The sequence below is a fragment of the Palaemon carinicauda genome, chromosome 23 (genome assembly GCF_036898095.1).
Source record: "Palaemon carinicauda isolate YSFRI2023 chromosome 23, ASM3689809v2, whole genome shotgun sequence".
Lineage (NCBI taxonomy): Eukaryota > Metazoa > Arthropoda > Malacostraca > Decapoda > Palaemonidae > Palaemon > Palaemon carinicauda.
In genome coordinates, this window is record NC_090747.1 from 66,226,790 (window position 1) to 66,244,289 (window position 17,500).

The following is a 17,500-nucleotide window of genomic DNA, read 5'->3' on the forward strand; positions in this document are numbered from 1 at the left end:
ATTGCCAACCACTGTCCTCTTTGTCATGAAAACATACCACCATGGGAAGATGGATGGAAGAGACACCTTATGCCCGGACCCGAATCATGTCCAGCAAATCCTAGAGCAAAGCCACAAGGTATGCTGAAGGGGATTGGCATTCATTACTGTTTGTCCATAATACACCAGAGATTTATTCTGTTGTTTGCTTTGAAGTGCATTTCTAACGTATACCTACAGCTTCCTTGGTATAAGGTCAAATCCGAGTTCATACCTTATAGGTGAATAATAATTATTTTTAAATGTTTGGTTTAAGGTCAAATATCCTCACACCTTTTTAAATCATCAAGGATTATTTAGATACCTAAGTTAAAATTCAAGTCTCAGTTGATAATGCATCCTTAAATGATAATTTTTCATGTGTACACCTTCTTCGTAAATCATAATGGACTCATTAGAATTTTAGAATGAGCTGTTCGTTTCTCATGCTTTATGTTTAATATTAATGGATATAATTTATATTTTGGTAATGATTTGTTCCTGTCCCATGATCTTTCCATAAATCATGGAGGAGTTATTACATTTTATTTTTAATTTCTGTTCCCATCCTAAGATTTTTCCATAAATCATCAAGACTTTATAGAGCTTTCTATTTGAGTTTAATTCCTATCCAATTATTTTTTTCCAAAATTTTAGAAATTATTGAATTTTCTGATTGACTTCAGTTCCTATCCAACGCTTTCTCCTAAAATCATAAGGGTTCTTTTTTATATTTTCGAATCGACTTCAGTTCTTATATCCTACTATTTCCCTGAATCATAGGAGATTTAATAGATTTTCTGAGCTCAGTTTCTGTCCCCCGATTTCTTTGGAAATTTCTAAAAAAAAATCTGATTGAATTCAGCTCTATTCTTTAATTATAGAGAATTTGTTGTAAGTTTCTACTTAAATACACTTCCAACACCAACACTTACACCTTATATGAGATTTATAAAATAATAGAATTGAATTCAATTCCTTTCCTTTGCCTTTTCCATAAATCAAACGGAATATAGGAAATTATCTGATATCGTTCAGATTCTATCCAATGCTTTCCACTAAATTATGAGGGGTACCCAATATTTTCTGATTTGGGTCACCTCTTGCCTCATGCTTTCCACCCAATTATGAGGGATCTATTAACTTTTATGATTAATGCTGTCCAAATCCATCCAAATTAAAAGGGATTTATGAAAGACATTAGGGCCAATTCCACGCATTTTCGCCAAATCAAAAGATTTATGAAATTTTCTGACTGAGTTCCGCACCTATCCTAAACTTTATCCATAAATCATAAGAGATTTATTTTTTTTTTTTATTGAGTACAATTCTTATTCCACGCTTTCTGCCTTAATGAAAGAAATATTTTTAAAAATCTGATCGAAGTCAGCTACTATCCAGTGCTTCCTCCATAAATCATAAGAACTTTATCGAATTTTCTGTTTGAGTTCAGTTTGTATCCAACACTTTCTCTCTGAATTATGAGAGATTTACTAAATTTTCTGATTAGGCTCAACTCCTATCCCAGTGTCACTAAATCATAAAATATTTATTAAAATTTATATTGAAGCCCAATTCCTATCCCATGTATTGTTCCTAAATCATGTAGGAGTTATTAAATTTTCTTGTTGAGTTCAGATTTTTTCTCTTACTTTCCCCCAATCATCAAAGGGTTTTCAAACTTTCTGAATGAGTCCAGTTCCTATCCCATGCTTTCTCCCGAAATCATAAGGGATACGTTTAGAATTTCGGATTAGGATCAGTTCTTATATCCCGATTTTTCCTTTGACTTCCTTCATAAATTAAAAGTGATTATATTTTTGATGAAGTTTAGTTCCGTTCCCCCTCTTCTCTGTTAAACGCAAGTCTCTAATCTACGCTGCCTCAATAAACTATTAGGGATTCAATATTTTTTTTTTTATTGTGGTTACCTTCTTCCCCAACTTTTCTCTTAAGATAATATGGTATTTATTAAACTTTCTGATTGGGCTGAATGCCTATCTGTTGCTTTCTCCCTAAACCACTTTTCTTTATCGAGTTCAGTTTCTACAACACCATTCGCCCAAATTCTTAAGGAATTTATCAAAACGTCTGAATCAGTTCAACCAATATCCGACTCTTTCTCCTTAAATCCCTTAAAATTGATCAAATTTTCGTTTCGAATTTATTTCTTATCAACAAATATCCTCCATGAATTGCAAGAGATTTATTGAATTATGTGACTAAGATTAGGTGCTACATTATTCTTTCTCCCTAGATCTTGAGGGATATATTGAATTTCATATTTGGTTCAGTTCTTATTTAACTTTTTCTTCGTAATACTCAAAGGATTTTTTAAATTTTCTGGTTCCTATCAGGCTCTTTTTTCCCAAGTCCTAGGAGATTATTCAAATTATCTGATCGAATTTAGTTGCTATAGAATGTCTTTTCCCTAAACCATCAGGTGTATATTAACACGTTGACTGCGATGTGCTCCACATATGGTTCATAGGGGACTCTCTGAATGAGTGATGTACACCCTATGTGGTACACATGCTAAGAATTATATATATTTTTCAAGTATACAAAATTTAATCAATATGGGCTTTTTTACCAAAATATTATTGTGATATACTGGAAATTAATCAAAATAAACTAGAACATTAACTAAACAAAATAATCTTCATATGCTGGTAAAAGGGGCATATCTTTTTTTGATTCTTTCTTTCTTTCAGTAAAAAAAAAAAAAATAGAAAACATTATCATTAGATCAATAAAAATGCTATCCTTTTAACCCTAGATTATATTTATATAAATTCGATAGAAAAATAAATCAGTTTGGTAAACATTTTACTTTTGAAAAAAAAAAAATAATAGTGTCCTTTTCTTGGTGAAAAAATATCCATGTATGATGAAGGAAATCAAGTAGTATTTAGAGTACAAGTATAAAATCAACTTTTTTTTTCTGTTTTGCTTCTACATAAGAAAAACAAATAAAATACACAAATTCATATTTTTTAAACCGGATGTTTCAAGTTGAAACAACTGAGACAAAGGAAAGGTTCACCTTCACAATTCTCACAATATGTGTTTACTCTTCGTGCTTTCTTTCGAGCTACAGAACTTCCTTCATTTTGTGACAGTATCTCATAACAGGAACGACAACGCCTTCTTGTCTTGACTTTGGGGCCAGTAGCTTCAGTCAGGGAATGTTTTCTGTATGCATATGTACGCTTTTGCGTATATACAGTGTGTATAAATAAAATATAAAGGAATTAGTAGAAATGACAGAGAAAGGAATACATACATAATACATACATACAAATGCATACATACACATACATACATACATACACATACACACACACATACACGCACACACACACACATACACATATATATATATATATATATATATATATATATATATATATATATATATATATATACAGTAAATATACATACATACATATGGTACTAAAAAGAAGGCAAGAATTCAAATATTCTCTGGGATGTTAATTTTTCATCATATTGGGACAATGGGTAATTTGTATATCAGTCTGTATATGTAAGTGTATATATATATATATATATATATATATATATATATATATATATATATATATATATATATACTATCCATTTTGTGTGTGTATGTGTGTCATTCCTTTTCTGTTACTTCCTTTATCGTATTTTCTAGTATTTTATATTATAATATATTCTCTTTTACATATATAAAAAAAAAGAGTTCTTTTCCACATTTTATTCCTCTCTCGCATAAGTGTGAATATATGTATGTATGTTTGTATGTATATACATGGATAGACAGGTACAAAAAGATGGGCTGCCGTATACAGATGGACAGATATATGAATAATAACTGAAGAAGACCTAAATAATTTATTTGTATGTAAATACTTTTATTTATGCAAAATACAAATTTTTATTGCCAGAAATACAGCCTGTATATATGTTTCCTAATGTGTGTGTCTGTAACATGTATGTACATCTTATATGTATTATATTCATGTGTATGTTTATATTTATATTCCTATATACACACGTGTGTACTACAAATTTTATGTGCACATATGAAAACATAAAGGTGTTATATATATGGGTGTGAGTTTGTGTGTGTATGTACATACATATGCATGTATGTGCATTTGTGTCTGGCAATTGAATTGTCTGCAAAGCACCAAATGACTAATAAATGTGTTATAAAACAACAATATATTGAAATTCTACACATTTTTCAGTTGACTACATGCGGTACATATCGCTTATAGTAACGATTGCAATAATTCAGGGCGATGTGTGCCTTTTAGAGTCACACTGAGTATGAGCCACGTCTGGTACATGTTGCATACGGTAATTCCCTAGATCAGTCTGAGCGATATGCACCATAACTGAACATCCAAAGTGTGACCATATTCGGCACACAGCGCCACCAGAACTATCTCTAATCGTTTTGGGCGACATGAGCCATATATGACCACATCTATTATGTCCATATTAGGTACACAACGCCTATAATGAAGACTTTTGCTATATCAGGCGAAGTGAACCACATAAAGTCATGCTTTTTACACTGGCTGAGCACTCGGCTTACCTTACGGATACACCCTAACAATTTTCACGTCAATAGGTAGCTGGTTACTGATTTTATGTGTTTAAATTCTTTGATCAACTAAAGCTCCCATTTTTCTTTTTGAATCTAGTTCCTATTCTACACTTTTAACCTAACCCATAAAGATTTTTTTTAAATTTTCTGATTACGTTTAGTTATTTGCTGACACTTTCTCCCAAAATTGTAACAAATCTATTAAATTATTTGATAGAATTTAGTTCATATCCTACACTTTGTCCTTGAAGCAATGGGATTCATGAAATTTTATCATTGAGTTTAGTTGCTAAGGAATGCTTTGTACCCAAATATGTAAGGGTGTTTAAAATGTTTTAAATAAATTTAGTTCTTATTCGACTATTTTCGGTGGGGTTTATTGAATACTCTGTTTATATTTAGTTCTTATACCTTGCTTTCTTCTTAAAAACAAACTACATTCAATAGATATTTTCATGATTTTTACCTATATCGCAATAAATCTATTAAATTTTCCGACCAGGTTCAGTTGGTATGTAGTTTTTTAAAGTTCTGACTCAGCTCATTTTCTATATAACTTTTTCCCTAGATCAGCGGAGTTTTATCAAATATTATGATTAGGTTCAGTTGCTACGCTGTGCTTTCTCAAAAAATCCTAGGGGATTTACCAAATTTTCATGATTGAGTTTAGTTCCTATTCCATCATACTCCTTCACCCTTATTCACTTAGGATTTTTTTACAGAGTTCAGAAGCTATATCACTCTGTCTCAAAACTATATGTACTGACTAAATGTTCTGATTAAGTTTAGTTCCATACTTTCTCCCTAATCATGACGGGTTTACTTGAGTTTTGTTCATACATCACACTTTCTTCCAAAATCAATGGCTATTTTTTTTTTTTTTATTGGGTTATCTTCTACCTGACGCTTTTTTTCCTGAATAACAATTCATTAAATTTTCAGATTGGGTTTAGTTTTTATCATGATTTTTTTTTCTCGTCATGACGGATTTGTGAATTTATATTTTATGCTTTCCCCTAAGTCTCTAGGATTTACTAATTTATTTTTAGTTTAGTTCCTATTCCATGTTTTCTCCAGACCTAAGCCAAAGGCAGTTTATTCACTTTTCGTATTATTTTTAGTTGCTAAAACACATTTTCTCCCTAAATAGTGAGGTATTTGTGGATTTATTTTTTATTTAGTTTAGTTCATATATGTCTTCGTCACTAACTCATGAGGGCTTTATCATATTTTCCTATTGAGTTTTGTTCCTATAACAAGGAATGTCTATGAATTTCAAGAAATTTATTAGATTTTCTGATTGAGATTAGTTGCAATATTATGCTTCCTCCTTAAATCATAAGGGGTTTATTGAATATTCTTGGGTGAGCTCAGTTCGTATCCCTAACATTTTCCTTTATCAAATTTTTTCATTAGGCTCAGTTCCGATCTGATGCTTTTTCCCTTAATCAGAAGGGATTTATTAAATTTTCTGATTGAGTTTACTTTCCGTTTCATGATTTTCCCATAAATCACAAGGATTTAATACATTTTCTTATCATGTCCAGTTCCTATTTAAGTCTTTCTCTCTCTGTCTCCACGACTTATTATTTTTCTATTGAGTCTAGTTCTGATGTGAAGCCTTGATCACAAAAGAATTGCGAAATCTTCTCATTGATCACTTCCTATCGCAAGTTTTTTTCCATAAATAATTGTAAGAGATTTATTATATATTTTGGATAAAGTTCAGTTTTTCAGATTCTTTTTCCGTAAACCACAATTCGTTTATTGATTTATTGATGAAGTTGTATTTTTCTTCTTTGATTTTACTCTAGCTCATCATCTCTTTCTCATATTGGCGCAAAGGGCCTTAATGATAGTTCGCCAGTCGTCTCTATCTTGAGCTTTTAAATACACATTTCTCCATTCATCATCGCCTACGTCACGCTTCATAGTCCTCAGCTATGTGGTCCTGGGCCTTCCAACTCTTCTAGTACCTTGTGGAGCCTAGTTAAAAGATTGGTGAACTTGCCCAAACTATCTACATTTAGCCCTACCATGATCTCATACACATATAACACTCGAGTAATCTCTCTTGTAGTTTTATATCTAATCCTTTCCTGCCACTTATCTCCAAATATTCTTCTGAGGGGTCTGTTCTCATATCAACATAATCTGTTGGGTATTGTTTCATTGTCATACCACGACTTATGTCCATACAGTAACATCGATCTCAGTAAACTGATATATAGCCCGACATTTATATGTAATTTCCAGCGATTTGATATCCAAATTTGACTTAACCTAGCCATTGTCTGATTTGCATTTTTCAATCTTTTATTAAACTCCAATTCTAAACACCCTTCATTAGAGATAATAGTTCCTAAATATTTACATGATTTTACCTCATTAATCCTTTATCCTTCCCATAATATTTTATCATCCATTGCAAATTCCTTTCTTATCATCTGTGTCTTTCTTCTGTTTATCTTGAGCCCAACCTCATGTGATATTTCATGCATTCTGGTAAGCAAGCTTTGCAAATTCTGAGGTTTTCTGGTAATAAGGCCAGTGTCATCGGCATACTCGAGGTCAGCTAATTTCCTATTACCAATGCAGTCTGATCCTTTTCCTCCATCTCCAACTGTTCTATGGATCACAAACTCCACGAGGAGGCTAAAAAGATAAATGACAACTCATTCCCTTGAGTACCCCACTGTTCACTTGAAATTCATTTGGTAGGACTCCACTAACATTAACTTTGTACTTGCTATGCTTATGAACAGCCTTAATCAAATATTTTGTACTTTAATTGGTCACAATTATATAGTAGTGTAGATCCTGTTGTCCCTTTGAATGAGAATCTAGTCAACATAATTGATAGGCGTATCCTTTCTCGTGTGCCAAGGTACCGAGTGAAGGACAAACCGTGGTTCAATGATGATTGTAGATGTGCTTATTTGGAGAAGCAGGAGGCCTATCACCTTTGGGAGGGTAACAAATCAGATTTGACCTGGAACAACTATACTCAGCTTCGAGCTTTTGCTCAGAGAGTTTATGCCTCAACTGAAAAGGAGTACAATTTAACCATAAAAGAAACCCTTTTTGGTACAACTCAGGAACATAAATGGTGGTCTACCCTTAAATCTGCACTCTTTGGTGTAGATGCAACAGTTCCTCCTTTACTTAAACCAGATGGCTCAGCCACTCACTGTCCAAAGGAAAAGGAAACCCTTTTGGCTGATGTTTTTGACAGTAAACAGAGTAATGAAAAACTTGAACTTCCTCATTCCTGTTTTCCTGAGGCTAAACTAACTAGTTTGGTTTTTTGATCTCGTGAGATTAAAGCTCTGTTGATGGACCTTGATGCTTATAGAGGTGTAGACCCAAATGGTATTTTTCCTTGGTTTTTTTATAAAGACAGCAGATTTCTTAGCTCCAAAGTTATCTGTTATTTTGCGCAAGTTAGCAAGAAGAGGAGCTTTTAGCACTTGCTGGAAAATTGGTAATGTTACTCCTCTATGTAAATGTGTTTGTGGTAGCTCAAGTCCCACTGATTACCACCCAATTTCCATAACTCCCATATTATCTAAAGTTTTTGAACGTCTTCTGGCAAAACGTCTTAATAGGTTTGCTGAAGGTAATCATCTATTCCCTAGTTTGCAATTTGGTTTTCGTAAAGGCCTTGGTGCATGTGATGCCCTTCTTACAATCTCCAATGCTGTACAGAAATCCCTTGATTGTGGTCAGGAAGTTCGTATGATTGGCCTTGATTTTAGTGCTGCGTTTGACCGTGATAATCATGAGGCCCTTGTTTTCAAACTTAAACAGTTGGGAGTGGGTCGGTTGTTTCTTAGCATTATTATTGATTTTTTAAGAAATAGATCTCAAAGAGTTGTTGTTGACAGGCACCATAGTGAGTATAGGAATGTGATATCCGGTGTTCCACAGGGTAGTGTTCTTGGCCCATTACTTTTCATACTATATACACATGACATGTGGTTTGGCCTAGAAAACAAGCTTGTTGCTTATGCAGATGATGCTACTCTCTTTGCATCAATTCCATCCGCTGAATGTAGATCTGGGGTTGGTGAATCCCTTAATAGAGATTTAGCTAAAATTAGTACATGGTGCAAGTTATGGGATATGAAGTTGAATCCTAACAAAACTCAAAGTATGATTGTAAGTAGGTCAAGGACAGTGGCTCCTCAACATCCGGATCTCAGTATTGATAATGTTTCTTTAAATTTGTATGACATATAAGATTTTAGGTGTGATTCTCGACAGAAAATTTACATTAGGTCTGTGTCTTCTTCAATTGCACAAAAAATTGGCTTATTGAGAAAGTCTTACAAGATTTTCGGTGATCAATCTGTTCTAAAGAAGTGTTTTAATTCTTTCATTCTACCTTGTTTTGAGTATTGTTCTCCTGTCTGGTGTTCAGCTCCTGATTCTCATCTTAATTTGTTGGACAGAAACTTACGGTCTATTAAATTTGTTATTCCTGATCTAGATATTAATCTTTGGCACCGTCGTTCAATTAGTTCATTATGCATGTTGCATAAGATTTTTCATAACTCTGACTATCCTTTACACTCAGATCTTCCTGGACAATTCTATCCTGTTCGTAATACTAGGCAGGCAGTTAATTCTAATAGCCAGGCCTTTTCCATCATGAGGCTCAATACTACACAGTATTCTAAAAGTTAAATTCCAGCTGTTACCAAGTTGTGGAATGATCTTCCTAATCGGGTAGTTGAATCAGTAGAACTTCAAAAGTTCAAAGTTGGAGCAAATGTTTTTATGTTGACCAGGCTGACATGAGTCTTTTTAAAGTTTATATATGACATATCTGTTTTTGACATTGTTAATAGTTTATATAGGACATATAGGCGTTTTATTTATGTTTTTGAGGCCAAAAGGTTTGTAAGTTGATTCTTAACCAGAATTTTATGACAAATTCAAACATCTATTTCTGACAAATTTATACTCGGGGGATTTTTCAGAAAACGCGTTTGAAGTAGATCACCCTTGTGTCGATATAGTGGTATTTTTGCTTGTAGAAAATTGTGGTGGTACTACATAATATGTAAATATTTTGAGTCCATGCCATTTATCAATTGTTAACTCATGTATATCAATGCAAATCGTATTAAATAAGCTTTCTTTTATATATAACACAAATATCTAAAGAAAATTAACGATTCAAATACAATGAATTTATCTTTTCATGTTGTAAAGAAAACGTCGCAAATGAAAATAGTAATATTCTATTGGAATGATTAAAAATCAATTTAACTTTTTTCCTGTCTGGTATTATTTCAAATAGTTGGAAAGAGCATTCAATTTCACTCGAAATTATATATATGATGTTTCATTGTGGCAGTTCTGTCAAATCTGAGTATATATATTGATTTACAAAATTTAAAATTATATATAAGTGGCAGCACTTACTATGAATAATGTTTATTTGGTTACAGTTATGGTGACTTCATTCACCACACAACCACACTTGTATGTATTATTTGCTAATTAAAAATAATCTCACATACATTCTCGTTCATAAATGCTATTCAATAAGATATTTCGTAACATTACACATTAGTATCGAAGGCAGTCTGGATATTGAAGCACATTTTCTAATTTACACGTGACAAGAACCAATATATTAATGATTTAATATATCAACATCTGCTATGATTAAAAAATAAAAGGGGAAAATGTTATGCGAAGTCAATGTAAATGAGCTAAATTACTGCCATTCGTGGTCATCTTCCGAGTCATCTGAATCAGGCTGATCAGTGCTTGTCATATGCTCCTCATCTTCCTCGACATCAGCTAGCTCTATAGCAAGAAATTCAAAATTTTTCTGAGGCACATAGTCTCCGTTCTACCATTTAATTACACAAGCCCCGTAGCGCTGTTCCCACCCATTTCCTTCTGGACTACAAGATGGGGGCACTGGTAGAAAAGCTTTTCTTCAAGTGGCAGCAACATAGTTAGTTTTCTCGATTTTCTTAGTCAGCACTTTGCAACATGGTAGCAACACTTTCTTGCTACTTAGATTCATTCCCTTAATCCTGTCTCGTGGGTTCTTTTCATTTCGAGGCGCATAGTTCTGTTGCAATAAATCGAATGTGGCTATGTCAATGTCCGTCATTTTTGGTTTTCCACACAAATGTTTCGATGGTGAATTGTGTTGCCTGGGTTATGAAGTTTTCATCACCAAGTTTTGGAAACGCATTGCAGATCTTGCCAAATTTTTTTCAGGAGTGCAAATGGTTTCTGTTTATCTTTATTTATGAAAAAGGCCGTATGGTCACAGTCATTAAGGGCGTGAAAGGAAAGCAAGGCACTAATCAATGATATATCCAGTTCAATAATTAATTTTGTGATTTTGATGTAACGTCTCGTGTTGTTGGTGCTGACTCCAACATCTAGCCACACACTGGGTGGCACAATTGCATTGGCCACGTGGAACAAAAGAAGTACAAGGATATCAGTGTTATTGCCTATGACAACAAAGTTTACCTTTGGAGGTATTTCCAACACTTTTGTCAAATGGAATATGAGCCACGTGTCTGTTTCTTTATGTTAACTCTGCAGGAGATGGATTTCTTCATGGGTAATTGTTCAAACCTGTTCTGTGAACTTGTACTAAGTTGTATTGAGATCCAGAAACACTTCATGACCAACGAGAGTATCAGCATTATATTCATTTTGCCATTCTGATGACAACAATCTGAAGAATGCTGTCTTGAATGCAGAAGAACGTAATATTTGGTGCCATTCTCTTTGTCTCTTATGAAAAAAGCCATCTCATTCTGACCACTTCTGACACCTTCTGATTGCTTTATGGATGGTTATTTATATGTTTCATATATAAAATCCTCCATGAATGAGAGAGAGAGCACAACATTTGTGGCAGTACCTTGGCAATTCGGCCATAAGTAGGTGGGATATTTTGCAGTAAGTACAGGAGGAATATAGTGTCAACAAGAGTTACATCAGTAGATGTAGGTGGAATACTCGCACTGGCCTACTCGAGTTTGTGCATCAATTTTGACTTATCGGTTTTACTCGTGGTTCCATCCACATGCACCAATAAAAAAGGAACAGGTGTTAAGAGGTAGAACAGAAATTTAGATATGTCCATCTTATGCATGATACTGATATAAAGCAGACATCCAAACAAATCCCGTATCCAATGTACCTCAACAAACTTTCGGTCCTTGGCTTTGACTTGAATTTTCACTGCAGCAGTGGCAAAATATCTCACCTTCGTTCTTGCAATTGGTTTTTCAACCCAATGAGGGTATTTGTGACACTGTTGTGTGGACAATCTCTTATAAGTTTCACCTTCCTCAAGAGATCCTATAAGATCTTTTTAATTTTCTTGTCTACTTTATTTGCAGTTGCCTCACAGTACAAGTTGGCGTCTACTTCGATATGGAAAGGGTTCATAGTCTGTTTTATGCCTCTGGTGATTTTGGTCATGTCCTCGTTGTATTTCTTGACACAATAGAGCTGAGGTATTTTGGTGACATCTCCCTTGATGTTGAGGCCAGCTTTCTGCAACAAAACCCCAATAATTGAACTCCGAGCAGACGTGGTGATCATCCATCCGTGCCGAGCAGAATCTGATATACTAAAGGCAGCTATTCCTGTTTGCCTTGAGGGTAAATCTACATTGATAGTCTGCTCCAGCATCATGTCCACTGCTCTTCTGGAGAACCTTCTCTCTGTCCAATGAATTGACAAAGCTCCTCTTTTGAAGACATGTTTCACCCCTAAATGTGTGTTTCCTTTACTCCGAAGGTTGTGGTGATAGCAAACCATCCACCTAGAATAGTTCTGTCGATTATTGTCAAAAAAGATTGTAAACATAGATCCAGGCAAAATCGTGAATAAATCAAAGTCGTTGGTTGTGCAGGCATGGTTAGACCTAAAAAGTTCATGGATATACTTGACATGTATCATCCAGAACTAGACGGTGTTCCCTTGTTGTCCAGCTAATGTTTCTTTAATGTAAATTGCGTAGTTGGACATGCAACTTATGTAGTTTTTTGATACTTCTATGTCATGAAACCACTTCGGTGATGGGTCTGCAACATGGACCTTCATTATATCCATCAATGATGGTAGAAGTAGTCCATGCACATTGAGAAAAGATATGATGTTCACTATCTTGCTATCTCGAATGCTTTTGCCAACACTGGATGCAGTCGCTTGCATCTATTAAGTAATAAGATCAATTGAAAATGACACATACCTGTAACATCCTATATTTATTTGATAGAACAAAAACACAGATATTGCCGACCCAGAATGAGACCCTTGTAACTGCCAAGACCAAGACTTGTAATGGTCACTTAAGTGACACTCACAAGTCTTGGTCAGGGATGGGTATATAACAGTTACAAGGGTCTTGAACTTGAAGGGCAATGTGCAGTTTAATCAAGATCTGTTTTTAATGATTATAGGGATTTCCTTTCAGGATCCCCATCATAGTTCCAGCACCTAGCATGTCAGCTTCTGTCAGTATTTCAGGTCCACTGAATCCATCGATGATGTACCCAAGTCCACCAAAGTAAGCCATGAGGATATGAAAAATCCCAAAGCATATAGATACTCGTATGTTATTTTACAATGGTGCCTCAATTGCCTTGATTTACATTGCAGATTTGGCCAACCGCATAGTCTTGACCACATGCATGTACGACTTTCTGGGATATCCTCATTGTTTCAGCAATGACACCGAGTCTTGTTGGTGGCAGATTTATGTTTTCCATATACCCAATGGCTTGTTTGGGCTGGGGATCAACTGTGACAAAGGCATTCCACCCACACCACATTGGTGTGAGATACTCTAGTGCAATATTTATCATCCACAATAAGTTTTGATTACAAACACTTGTGAAATTATATTGTCAGAGGAACAGTCTTCATCTCGTACCAAAAAAAAAGTAATTTTAGCTTAGTTCCTGTAGGGTTCTATTTGGGTTTCTTTCAGCTTGAGTGTGGGGTTAGAAACCTTTTATTTTGACCTAGTACGGGATTCCACCTCAGCAGCTTCACCGGTATTTACCACATGTTCCTCGTCATCATGTTCTACAATGTTTTAGTAACAAATACCAACCGTGTCATGAAGTGTACCATATTCAGAAAGCATCTTATTTTTCTTGTCATAATTGTCCCATCCAAGACCACGACAAAGATCACAATCCTGCTGTAGTTTATCAGGAGTGACTTTACTTCTCTCTGCAATATGTGAAGTAATTTGTTTCTAGAGATTCCACTATATGACAAGTGATTGAATGCCCACACATGTTCAACACTTTCAAAAACTCTTCTACTGACAATCATGCTGTTTAGACGAAGATCCAAACGGATGTGTTTTCCAGGCTTGATTTTTCCTCTTGTAGTTGCAAATATTACGTCGTCAGATACAGATTCCCATTTCACCATGTTTTAAAATTCTGTAAATTGATATATCAATTCATAAATAATCTAGCTGCTGTCAAAATTTCCACAGACAAACATTGAATACATCATTCGGAAGGGATTTGAATGGTCTTTCCAAATATATTAAATAATAGTAGCCAGGAAATAACAGTTGATTTGATTTTGAATATTTCCGATACTGTATTATCATTTTCATTATGAAAGTGCAACCTTTTCTTTACAAAAGGGAAAAAATAAATTAATTGTATTTGATTCATTAATTTTCGTCAGATATTTGTGGTATAAATAGAAGAAAGCTTATCTAGTCTGCTTTCTATTAATATACATGAGTTAACAATTGATAAATGGCATGGACTCAAAATATCTACATATTATGCAGTACCGCCACACTTCTCTACATGCAAAAATACCACTATATCGACACAAGGGTAATCTACTTTTCAGATGCGCTTTCTGAAAAATCCCCTGAGCGGATTTTTGCCAGAAATTAATTTTCGAATTCGCCATAACATTCCGGTTAAGAAACAACTTTCAAACCTTCTAGGCACGAAAACATAATTAAAATCCCCTCAGCTCTGGGACTTTATGACATGTCTTCAAATGAGAATATGGTCGGTAAAACTTCTACCTTTTCTAAATCCTGCTTGCTCATCTCTCAGCATTTCATCGATCTTTCTCTCTAGTCTCTTTAGAATAAGCATATTATATATTTTCATGACAACTGACGTAAGTGTGATGACTTTGTAATTATTCCAATCCGTCACATTTTTTTTTCTTGGCCATTTTCATCAACACTCCTAACTCCCATTCATCAGGTTTTGCCTCTTCATGCTACATTCTACAGAATAATCTTTTAAGTATACTGGGAGTCACTTCATTTTCGGCCAATATTATCTCAACAGTTATTCCATCGTGCCCAGAGCTTTCCATCTCTTGAGTTGTTTAGTGATAGCTTTGACTACAAACACACTGAATTCATTCATGTGCACATTAAGGTCTTCCTCAGCTTCAGTTATATCAATCAAATTATTCCTTCGTATCTCCTATTCATAACCTCACTAAAGTGTTTTATCCAATACCATCTTTCTTCATCTTCTGTTGTTATAGCAGATCCACCTCTCCTTTTGATGGGTATATGCTTCATCTTTGCCTTTGTAGAAATTTCATTAATAATTCTATAACCAATTGTTACATATAGCTATTCTCTGAAATCCTAATTTTATTAGGTTCATCTGCTTTCCTGTCCAAATATTCAGCTTTTCTGTCTGAACGTCTGTTTTCCTGTCTAAATATTTTGCTAACCTGTTTAAATATATGGATTAGGGGAATTTTATTATTGAATTTAGTTTTGATGTATCACTTTCTCCGTAGATCATAAGGGATTTATTAAAATTTCTGTCTTAGTTCAGTTTCTATTCAAATATTTTTGCCTAAATCACAAGAGGTCTATTTTTTTATTCAGTTTAGTTCCCATGCCATGATTTCTGTTTAATCTATACGGGATTTATTAAATTTTCCGATTAAGTTCTTTTTTCCTTTAACCATGAAAGTTTTGTTAGGTGTCTTGATTAAGGCCAATTCATATCCGACACTTTCTTTCTAAATTAAAAGTGATTTATTTTCTATTTGTATTAAGGTTTGTTTCTCTTTCATTCTATCTATTAAATCAGAAGCGATTTATTAACTGTTCATAATAAGTTCAGTTCCTATTCCATTCTCTTTTCTGAAATTATAGTGGAGTTATTCATTTATTATTTAACGATTTCTTAGTAAATAAGAGGGAATATATATAAAAAAATATATTGAGTTCTATTCCTATTAAACACTTTCTCTATAAACCATACGGAATTCATTTAATTCATAGCTTTCTCTTTAAATCGGAAATGAATTATCACATTACTTCACTTTTTGTTTAACACTCACTCTTTAGGTAACAACGATTTTCTATATTACTATTAAGTTATATTTATATTCAACACTTTCTCTCTAAATTATAAGGGATTCATCCACTCTTCTGATGAAGTTCAGTTCCTATTGCATACATATCCATAAATCTTTAGGGATTTATTAGATTAGTTTTACCATAAATCATTACAGATTATGAGATTAGTTTATTGACTTTAGTTCTTATTCCATACTATCCTTCAATCACAATGGGTTTAATATTTTTCTTATTAAGTTCAGTTCTTATTTAATGCTTTCTCTCTTAATACTATCCCATGCTTTCTTCTTGAAACATTAAATATTTATTTATTTATTTATTTTACTTCACTTCCTAAGCCACGCTTTGTCACGGTGTAAATTGTAATAAAGGAATTGATTTTTTAATGTGTATAATTAGTATTATCCCTTATTCCTTACTAAATCATGAGTGATTTTTTAAATTTCCTGCTCGCAGTTAGTTCTTGTCCCACCCAAGCGCTGTCCCTAAATCATATGGGAATTGTTAAATTTTGAGATCTGAGTTCAAGATTTATCCCATGCTTTGTCCCTATATCATGAGGGATTTATTCATTTGTGTAGTCCTAAAATATAATTGGCCTAATGAGTATTTCTGGCGATTGAGTATAGGTCCTGTCCCACGCCTTTTTTCCTAATTGTAAAGGATTTGTTAAATTTTTGGACTGGGTGGTCTGTTCCTAACCCTTTCTTTCTCCCAAAAATCAGAATGGATTTATTAATTTTTTAAAAGATTATTCATATCCTAACGAACGCTTTCTCCTAAAATCAAAGGGGATTTATTAAAATTTCTGATTGAGTTCATTTCACACCCCACTCTCCTCTTAAATCACAAGGGATCTATTCAATTTTCTGATTTAGTTTAGTTACTATCCCTCTCATTTATCCTTTAACTAATAAATATTCCCTACAGAAGCCTTGTGTCTGACCGTTTTGACTCCAGTTTCAGACTGATATTAATTTTAGATCTCTTTTTTTTTTCTGTGATCTAATTTCATATAATCCTCAAGAGATCTTCCATATAGCTATTCAATCAGGCCTTTTGATACTGTACTATAGTAATTAGAGCAAGAAAAGAAAACATGAATTTATGATGTCAATAAAAGATTAACATAAGGTTATTCTAAGAAAATTAGCAGTAAATGTTTATGAAAATTAGTGAGAATTTATTGTGGTGGAATAAAATATTACAAAACCAACACTGTTAAAAATTTGCCGCAAAAAAAAAAAAAAAAAATGGTAAAAAGCCTAGAATAAATGTTGCCAGGCATTTACCGTTTTAAAAACAGGTATATTGACGTAAAGGAGTGATATTACGGTCACCAACCCATTAACGAAAAAAAAGAAAGTAGGGTAAAATTACAGTCGCCTGTATTTTACTGAAATACGACTGAGAACATTTGATTTTTACGGAGAATTTCCGATTAAAATGACGGCGTTTTTTAACAGTGGAGGCTAGACAGAAGACATTAGTAA

The 17,500-nt window shown here is 33.7% G+C and overlaps 1 protein-coding gene across 1 annotated transcript in view; it reads left to right on the plus strand.

Annotated features, from left to right (window-relative positions):
* The window catches only part of LOC137617144 (centrosomal protein of 104 kDa), a 450,090-nt gene that overhangs the window by 432,091 nt on the left and 499 nt on the right, over positions 1-17,500 (plus strand). Inside the window, exon 17 of the mRNA XM_068347001.1 lies at positions 1-118. This exon is cut by the window's left edge and continues 17 nt beyond it. Coding sequence (XP_068203102.1) covers positions 1-118 — 118 coding nt within the window. The remainder of the gene's footprint in view (positions 119-17,500) is intronic.